At 37.4% G+C, this 10,540-nt stretch overlaps 1 protein-coding gene across 1 annotated transcript; it reads left to right on the top strand.

Moving 5' to 3' along the window:
- The first annotated feature begins 3,356 nt into the window (after window positions 1-3,356).
- barx1 (BARX homeobox 1) lies at window positions 3,357-7,092 on the top strand. The gene is made up of 4 exons (XM_041783786.1): window positions 3,357-3,915; window positions 5,081-5,369; window positions 5,971-6,055; window positions 6,609-7,092. The coding sequence occupies exons 1-4, from the start codon at window positions 3,714-3,716 to the stop codon at window positions 6,774-6,776; spliced, it is 744 nt and encodes a 247-aa protein (XP_041639720.1). The 5' UTR covers window positions 3,357-3,713; the 3' UTR covers window positions 6,777-7,092.
- The last annotated feature ends 3,448 nt before the right edge of the window (window positions 7,093-10,540 follow it).

Below are 10,540 nucleotides of genomic sequence, written 5' to 3'. Positions count from 1 at the left end.
TTTTAATCAGTCCATTTCTGATGCACATAAGCATTCAGTCATTTGAATGCTAAAGGCCACTCCTCCCCTTCCTGGGGACAAATGGAGCTGAAGGATAGACATTTGATTGTTTGGCAGCTGATGATTGGCTAGAAGAACAAAGGCTGAAAGATTTGTGTCAGTGTCTTTTTTGCAGGCCTTGGCACAGCTGAATAATGTCTAAACAGGTGTGTTTAGACAGACCCAAACTGTTTGAAACAAAAAATTAAAATTAAGCAGCTCCTTAAGTTATCTGTGTGTAGATGTACCATCCTTATGTGGTTGAGAGAGCCCCTTTATAGAAGTGTAGCTGTGTTTTGATATGATTTATTTGGAACTGCTTTGACAAAACACAAAAGTGTTGGGCAAACCAGAGTCATGGTCATCCACCCAGTGTGACCTGATTGGTCTAAAAAGACAGATTGTTATCTGGTATTCTGTCTTACTATGTTATAGTTTGTAGCTGAAAGGTGAACTCTAGGCATGTTATATATCAATTAAAAACACAGAATAAAGACACGTAGAATAATCATTTACATCTACTACTTCTCCCTCCACATAAAATCCCTTACCACTTTAAAAACTCCTTTGATAAGTACAGTGTCTGTGATTATGCAAATATATTTTATTCAAAAAAATTTTACTGCAGGAAACCAGGAGTCTCCTACTTCACAGATGAGTCCACTCTCAGGGTATGACCTTGGCTCCCAGTTTATGCATCTCTCTACCAGCTCTGTTTTCTAATTCGTGCTAAATATTTAAATATATTCCTGTCGATTCAGCTTGGAGAAAACTTAAACTGAAAATATCAAACATTAAAAACATCACAACACATTCAAATATAAAGAAATGAAAGGAAATGCATACGGTAAAAAATAAAGTGCTAGAATGTGTCATCTGTAAATTTAAAGATGTTCAAGACAAAATATGAGAAATGCAGGCAATAGTTGCAACAGTGCAAGTTGTGCATAGGCATGCATACACCAAGGAAGAAGCATTTATATACAACTATAGAATACACCTGGAAAGGTGCAGTAGTTAGCCTATAGGCTGTCTAACCAAGCTTTTGAAGTGTTTGATTCTATGTTATGCTCTCATTTGCAAAATGGTTGGGACTATTATTTTTGCATGACAGGGGTGTTGAACTAAGTTTCAACATGGGTCCCATTAGCATTAATTGTGTTATTAATTAATTAATTCAGACTACTAAAATCAACAACCTATTTGACTCCATCAGTTTAGTAATGTATTAATTTATAATGGTAAGTAGAAGTCTAAGAAAAATAATGGAAGAACAGAAATTAAATGTGCAACTATGGAAAATTTCCTTAAAAATAGTGAAAACTGCTCGTATTTATTTATGTAAACGCTAAAACACTGTATGTAAGCAAACCCACTCACATTTATTTGTTGTAATTAAATATATCCTTTTAAGGTCACAAAGATTGGATTATGAAACTCATCATCACCCTCATAGATTTTTTAGAAAGTTATAATTATCTTTTTATCACCACAAAAATATCATCAAGCATTAAACATTACATTAAAACTGTCCAGCCTCCGTTGAAATGGGCAGAACTATGGTACAGCACAGAGACTATGGAGGTACTGTCATTTGACAAAAAACAAAGGTGGTGTCATTGGTAAACTACATGTCCAACAATGCATGCACCATGCATGCACAAACTGATTGTATTGCATTTAGTTAATGTTCACTCAGTGGTTTGTAATTGTATTGTAGGAAAATTTTGTTCTATGGAAGCTCTAAAGGGTCACATAATGATGTGGCAGACTAGCTTGAGGCCCCAGGCTTTCAGTTTAACATGTGTTGTATAGCTTCAACAAAACCTGTTATGTTGCTGTCCTTATTCAAACACGGTAGAACTGCCTTTTAACACCAGAGGGATACTATGGTGTCATACCAGCAGTCCCAGAAATGAACCACTAGGGGAATATATTCCAACAATGTGGAAATGGCAATACACACTTGTGGCAACACTTTTTTTTAACTGTTTGAGCAACAACATTTTTGTACCCTTAAACCTGTTTCCAGATAAAACAGGCCTATTTTTACATATTAAGCAAGAATGTTAAATTCACTCTGTGACAGTCTGAATTGGAAAGATTTAGTTGTAAACTACAGAGAGGGCCTTTAACAAAAATATGAATATACAGTAAGTGACTGTGATTTATAGGAATGTTTCATTAATTATTCATCAGTATACAACCAATAACATTTCAGTATAAAAAAGGAATTAATTTTTTCTTGTGTCACAAACACCATAATGTTTTTTTTTTCTAAAATCTAAAATTGCACAATATTCAGATTTAAAATAGGATGGTCCAAAACACTGTACTCTACTGTAACAGGATCTAAGACAATCTAAACATGATTTCCATGCCCTCCATTGTTCTGAGGTATAGGTGTTGGTGTAAAATGTCAGGTTTTTTTCTCACTTTATCTTAATGTGTTGAAGTTAAGACTTACAGCTGTTTGACTCTCTTACGATGTGTGTGCTCAAGTGCCATGATTTTTATTTTTATGAAAGGTCTGAAGGAAAATTGACTTGATAAGCAATGCAATATAAACCGATATCAAAGAGTGCAATGGTTAATTGAAGTTGTTCACTCCAGAGTTAAGAGCCTCTCTCCTATATAATCCAGATACAGTGTAAGAAATGTGTCACTATTTTTAAACCCATGAGGGACGACACTGATCCTATGGAGGATCCCTTTTAACTGCAGCCTAATAATAAAGAATATGGCATATATAATATTTTGAAATGAATCTCCTCACATCATTTCTTTTCAAGGGCATTTGCTGAATCATACACATCAGTAAAAATAACGTAATTCTTGGTCATTCTCCTACAAAATTGTTTCCCAACCTGCAAAGGCCTACCCGTGCCATGTAGGCTATGCTTGCATATCATGCAACAGGTTTTATAAGTGTAATTTCTAATCATCTGACATGGATTAAAACCTGTCAGTGAAGCTGCACAGTCTAATGTAGTCTATGCATATTTGTTTGTGTGAATTTTAAGTTAAACTGAAAACGAATTAACCCTTTCTGTGTTGTCTATATTGCTTATGATGATCACCCTTTATAAACTGATACCTAATGACACTCAGAGTCATCTGCAGGAAAATCTCAGTCCTTTCAGCTCCTTATTTTCTTCCATTTTGCATATAAATCAATGCTGGACATGAGTAGTTTTGCATGCAACTTTGGTTCAGTGAAGGCACCCAGAAGACAAACCCTGGGAGGAGGTGGAGCTATGACGAGATTCATAAAACCCAAAGCTTATTCCTCAACTCACTGCCAAGGTGACGCGCACCGCTGCTGACAAATAGCTCCTCACCTCCGCTGCTCAGACCCAGCGAGGGGGCATGAACACGGCCGGGTTCGGATGTTTTGTTCTAAAAGTTTCTCTCGGATCCAGAACTTTTCTCTAAAAAGATCTACATCTGTTAAAGAGACGCCTGATGCGTAAAACCCAAAGAAGACGCACAGACGCGCGCAGACATCGGCTACTTTTTTTTGTCTTGATCCGAAAAACGGTGGATAACTTGATTTACAGGCTTGATCTCCGGACAAAAGAGGCACCACAGCGGGAAAATGACTTTTAGTTTGGGCCACTAAAGGAGTTGCAGTGTTCGCGCTTTGTCTGTTGAGGTGACCGCTCTGCCACATTATGCAGCATCCTTTGGATTTGGGAGCGCATTACTATCCTCCGGAAGTTCATCCTGACCACAGAACTCATCGTTACAGGAGTTTCATGATAGAGGAGATCCTGACTGATCACCCGGAGCACAAAGCGTCAGCCCCGGCCGGAGAGTTCCTTAAATTCGGGGTCCACGCGCTCCTGTCCACGCGGCCTTTCCATAACCAACTGGGTAAGAGAACAGATGTCGTTGGTTGCGTAAGAAAGTGAAACACCTACAAATAGCCTGATAAAATCATGGGTTAATTTTAATGCTGACTTAGAGTAGAAACCAGGTTGTATTTCATTTATATTGATAATAGGCTAAACAAATAAGTTGCGGTGGTTTGCTCGTTATTTAAAAAAACGTTAACTTTAGGAAAAATAATCTTCTTTGCAGGGTTTTATTCTTAAAGAAAACGCTCATGTTTTCCATAAAAATAATAAAACAACAATTTAATATGGTTGATAGAGTTTATATGGCTTTATTGAAGCAAATATAATAGTCATATTTGCTATAAGAGCGCAGTGTTCATTGTTTAGTTTATCGCTCAAAACGAAAGATAAAGAATAAATATTGCACCATTTAGGCATGCTGTAATGTTATGTATGTAATAGCGTAATATATATAGTTTCACTTACGACGTGTTTTTCTTCTCTTTCTCTTTTTTTATTGCAAACAAGGCCTTTGTGGTGGCACCGATGAAAAGCCATTTTTTGGTCTTTGTATAAACCATGTTATCAGATTTTTAATAGAGATCATAAAAAAACAGAAAACATCCACAAAACACTTTTATTTAAGCCTTATTTATAGGTCTACTCAAATCAGGCCACATATAGACCTGCATCCAAAAACGCACCCTGTAAACGCATGTTGACATAAAATAATATTACTTCGTCTATACTGACCTGATAAAAATGTAATTACATATACACTATTTACCTCATTTATTTTTCTGCGTTTGTTCAATCGTGTTGAAAATGTTTTTTTATTCATTTTTTCATGGAAAAAAAATCTAGCTGATGTATTTTTCATAATTAGGCTACATAAAATCTTTTTCAGTTCAGTTAAGAAACACTAGCTCTAACAGTATGGATCCCACTGCTGCCGCACGTGCTTGAACTTTAACCCAAGAGTCTGTATATTTAGATAGCAAATGCCCTCTTATAAGGTCATTACACTCCCATCAAACAAACGTTGTTTGTGTAATCAAATTGCTTGTCATCGCTGAAAGCTGCTGCTATGATGTGTCCTTCCGCACAGAGTAAAATAGCCTAAAACTTGAAGAAAATAGAAACCTTACCTCGGCCTCATTAAAGTTTCTCCTCCTGTGTCTTCTTGCTAATCCTCTATGTAGTGCTAAAAGACCAGACCAGCCTTTTGAAGTTCCCCATCTCCCCGCTGTCCTGCTCACTGGGCTCCCCGCTCGGCTCCCCGCTGCTCTCCGCAGCTCCGGGCCTGCAGGTCGGCGCGGCGTCCCACCACCTGCCGCTGGACCTGCACCTCCGCGGGAAACTTGAGCACGGAGCCGACGGGGGCAGCAAGACCAAGAAAGGGCGCCGTAGCCGCACAGTGTTCACCGAGCTGCAGCTCATGGGCCTGGAGAAACGCTTCGAGAAGCAGAAGTATCTGTCCACGCCTGATAGGTGAGTTTACACACAGCCACAAGGCTGTTGTCTGTTATTTACAAAAGAAACATATGAAATGCGTAGGATAGCCTGTTTGGAGGGCAGGTGGCGGGAAAAGCTTAACAGGATTCATTGAGGTCAGGTAACAACCCCAGGTCAAACCAGTGCAACGCATCTACCATATTTGTAGGGTCAGGGATGAGTAGGTCTATTTATGAAATGTATTTTTGTTCCATGTGTGTTAAGTTCAGCTTAAGGCCTTCGTTCCCCCAACGCCAACGTCTTCTTTTAGCTGCCCTTTTCTTTATTATCTGCCTTAAAGTGGTCGAAAATAGGCCAGAACATATCAGTTAAAAAATAAAGAGGGAAATGAAAAATAGCCTACTTTCTATGGTTTTAAACAGTATTGATTACACTTATGTTGTTTTGTTTTTGCAGTATATGTAAAGTAAATTATTAAAGTAGCACCAGACAGTAACATGAGTCATAAAGTTATGGTTTTGATTGCTTTATTTATACAGTCTATTGTATTGGATTATTTCAGAAAACTGTCAGTGAACTGTAAATTATTCTTAAGTGGAAATCTGGTTTGAAATGGTTTCCTGTTTGTTCCTTCCAGAATAGACCTCGCTGAGTCTTTGGGCCTCAGCCAGCTGCAGGTGAAAACATGGTACCAGAACAGGAGGATGAAATGGAAGAAAATTGTAAGTAATTCTTTATTTTGATTATAACTGATGATGATGTTATAGTTGTAGCATTATCTAGCTAAGGCATAATGAAACATTACAATAAAAAGGACATATTTACACTTGGTATTATTTCTAAAGAAGTTGCTATCTAATGCAGTGACTGAATTGTTAAATGGCCCACACCAGCTGCAGGAGAGAAATAAAATGAACAGCCAGGAGACACTGATATTTTAGAATATATGTACCTTTTTTTTATTTTATTTGCATACGATGCAGAGTGACACAAAGAAGAATGGCATTTAACGCTCACACAGTCTCACACATGTACACACACCAGCAGCAAAATTTAAATACTTAAGAGTAGATCCACTCCTTTAAAGGTTGCATAAAATGCATTATATCTTTACATTTATACATGGTGAAAAAATATAACATGGCATGAATTAAATGTCCAATGCTATATTTTTACATGTTGTTTTAGATGGTCACTTGCTCAGGGTCACATAGGTCATCTACTCTTGCCCCAGAAACTTCCACCTGTCTTATCTGCTTTCGTTCCTCCTGCCAGGTTCTGCAGGGAGGAGGCCTGGAGTCTCCAACTAAACCAAAAGGCCGTCCAAAGAAGAACTCCATCCCCAGCAGCGAGCAGCTCTCTGAACTGGAGAGATCTGCCGCTGACACTGACCCCCCATCAGAAGGCTCGAGCTCCCACTCAGAAAGCACTCAGGAGGAATGACCAGGCGGCAGCCCTGCACAACTCTGGGACTCTTAGTTTGTATCTCTTGGATGGGGCCACATTCCAAACAGCTCTGAGAGGATGCTCCTGATACTGGACCATCTCGTACAGTCTGCAGAGACTCTCTGGCCCTGCAGAAACCTGAACTGTTACAGCCGTGTGTTTGTGTCGTAGCCCTCCATGCATTCCCTCACGATGAACTTGCTGCTGTTGAGGAGGGAACTCAAACTTTGCAGTAGGTCTGACCTTTATATTCTAAGGATCCACTCTCACTCATCTGTTTTGCATTCCTTTTGTGTAACTTACTGTGCTATGTTTAATTATTAAATATATTTTCACTAATACTGTCCTCTGTTTATTATAAAGGACATGACAAGGTTTTAAAGCAGTGCATGTGCAATGTACGAGTATTTAAAATTATAGCATGCAGGTTCGTCATCAGTCACACAGCCATTCTGTCATACATGGCCTTGTATGGCTGCATACCAACACACCAATTCCTCACATATTTTGTGGGACATGAAACAATTTACTGCATATTAAAATGACAGTAAGAGACGTGGCTAATGCAGTGAGGTTTGTAGCAATTTCTTATGCAGAAGAGGAAAATGAGGCAGGCTATCAGATATCTTTAAGGAAGCAAATCGTGGTTTGATATTCTTATGTGACTAAGCAAGACATTTGCATATCCTAAGAGGAGGATTCATGCTTTTGCTGTGTGCATGCTGCTCATTTTGCTGTTTAAAAGACAGGAAGAGATGGAGATTCATTTGCAATGCAGAGCAAAAAATCTTCCCTCTTATCCTCTTCTTTACAAGTATTCTAAATTATTACAGTTTTTCAGAAATACTTTTATTTTATGCTGCAGATTAAGAAAACAAATTGAATACTTACATGAGGTGTGGTGATAGAGGGGTTATTTGCTTACAGCTTTTAGGAAGGGCCCAATTCTTACGGGTGGAGAAGAGCCCTTTGTTTGCAACAAATTTCTTTATTTTCAGTCCATCAAGTGTCAGTTCACTAATACTATTTAAATTATTTTGTAATACTAAAGTTGGTATTTTTTTAGAATAAGAGAAAAGAAAAAAATGAACGGACAATATAAAACGCTAATTTTAAAATACATTCTTGTTTTTGGTCTCACGTTTTCTAAGATTTAATATTGATAGTTGTTGATGTTGACAAATTATTTCCAAGCTTAGTAGTTTCTGAAAACTTTGCAAAAACTTGTTGGAGGCATAAAATAACGGCTAGTATCAATAGAAAATTGGCTGTCTGACCCGGAAACCGGGGATTCATGTCCATCAACTTTAATCGTTTCGCCACTATTCAACGAGGTGTCGCGAGACTGCGTCACCTCTGATGTTTTTTCTTCTCGTGCTGGATGGCACCTTTAAATGCAGGAAATATGGAGACTAAGGGGCAAATGCGAATACGCTATTTCAGATGAATATTGGAAAAGGCTCTCTTTCATCTCAAAGTCTGTCAGACGACTTAAAATTGTACTGTGTGTATATATTTTAAATAGATTTTTACTTTTGTAGCCATCTGTGTTCTGAGACCAGTTCCGGTCGAGCTCATCTCCCTTCAGTCTGTGACGCTGATCATCTTCACGTCGATCAAATGTATTCATTTAAAGGAATAGCTGGACTTTGTTTGTACTTTACAGCAAGTATTAATGCTTGTAAAACTCAAGAAAACAAGGGAGCCTGATGTATGAACTCCATGAAGGTGGAAAAAGCCTTAAATATCATCAGAACGCTGAACTGTAAGTCTCTAGAGCAAACATTGATGTTCACGGGGCCTTGCCTTTAGTGTGTATCTCTCACAAAATATGCTGGCCCTTCACGTGAATGCATTTTGTTGACTGTAAACCTGCTCCGTGCTTTTATCACGTCTCACGTTAGCTCTCTGTATAGTCTATGTGCATGTGTATGAGGTCGGTCTAAAAAGAGCCTAAAGTGGACTGTGCGGGATGAGGGATTTACACACAGATTTAATACACGTCTATCATATGGGACTATTTTTTATTTTTACTTTTAAATGAAATGTGTTTATGCAAATCCTGGTGGCTATAAGCCAGTCAGGCAAATATTTCGGTGATTATTTTTGCAGTGACTTTGTATAGGGAACCGAATTTCTTCACTAACCCTATGTGCAGGCTATTTAATTGGCTATAAGCCTAATTACTCAGAGTGCAATTTTTTTCCCCTTTAAATTAACTCAATATTTTCTTATATTATCAAAAAAGTATAAATTAACCGTATCTTATCGGCTATGTTAATATAACGAGGGAAAATAAAACCACAGGCTGTTAAACAGTCTTCACGGCGATCGGATGCAATATTATATGTATACCTTTTATACAGACCTGCCCGAGAACCTGAACGATATGAGAGCCTTAAAATTCATAGTGTTATTCATTTATTTCAACAGAAAATATATATATTTAAAACGCACATTTGATAGTGTAAACGATCAGTGCAGAAAGGGTTACAGGTGTAGATTTCATTGTCAGATAGCTGAAATCATGTCAGCGCAGAGACAAAAATGTTCATTTTTTGCCTGCAATTGTGTTTTAAATTTATATTAAAAAAAGATCAAAAAGAAGAAGAATGAAAACAATTTTCCTTATCTTGTAGGACACACATAAACAATACTTCTGATAGAAAATAAGAAGAAATCCCAATAGTAAAGAGAGCATAAGGTGCAGATAAATCTGGAAAACTTTATTAAACTAATGCTCGGGGGGAACTTTGGGGAATGTCACTTATAAGCTGGAAGAGAAAAATAAAATAAAATAAAGTTATAGAAAGCATACCAAACTATGAATATGAACATGAAAAATCAGTGTGGCATGCCTTTACCAGTGCCCACTATTGTAAGAATAACTGCAGGCTCGTACATAAGAGTAGAAAAGCAAGAAGAAAATATATTTGCACTTTCTCTGATGTAAGACTTTTCTCTACCTCTAAACACACCAGTAAAATTTTGGCTAATATTTGACAACAAAATACTTAACCCTTTAAAGATAAATTTTACTAAACCAATTTTATCATCTATGCTGAAATGATTGAAAAACATTTGTTTTGATACCTGGGAATGTTCTTCAAAATAGCAAAATTCCTTTAATCATTCAAAAATCCTGATTAAAACCACGAGTATGACATTAAAGACTTGGGTGATGCCTGGAAATTATGTTTAAAATGTAAAGAAAAAACCTCCTCAAATCCACTTAGAAGTGAAGACATTTTTATTTGAATCTGCATTGTAGCTTTAAAGCAGCTCAAACACCACAAACTAAAGGCCTGACAAGTTTAGATTTTTAGCAGTTAGGCATGTGTTTTTCTATATTTAATCTGGGTCTGTTTTCCACAAGCTTCATGTTGGGCCTGATGAACTTGAGGTTAAGGTGATGTCCTTGAAGTGTGTGGGATCAATAAGCGGCTGGCTCACAATGTGGCAAACATGATGTCAGCACATTTAAAGAGCTGTAAACAGAAGAACAAAGAAAGAGAGCAGAGCGGGGACAGTTCATTCAGAGGAGCACAGCTTTAACACTAGAGGTCTTAATCTGCCGGTTATGCTATGAGACACAGCTTAACATAGGAAAGTTCAGCTTCCTTATGCACTATTTTATATTTCTTTAAAGTGGGTTTGCACCTCTTTTAAATCAGTCCTGAAAAGTTATTTTTAAAATCTGATTTAAATCTCCCTTTGAATAATTAATGTTTGAAGTTTCAAAGATATGCATCATCAGTAAG

This window comes from Cheilinus undulatus, linkage group 3 (assembly GCF_018320785.1).
Source record: "Cheilinus undulatus linkage group 3, ASM1832078v1, whole genome shotgun sequence".
NCBI classification, from domain to species: domain Eukaryota; kingdom Metazoa; phylum Chordata; class Actinopteri; order Labriformes; family Labridae; genus Cheilinus; species Cheilinus undulatus.
Note: the sequence above shows the minus strand (reverse complement) of the source record. Positions and strands in the feature narration are given on the sequence as shown.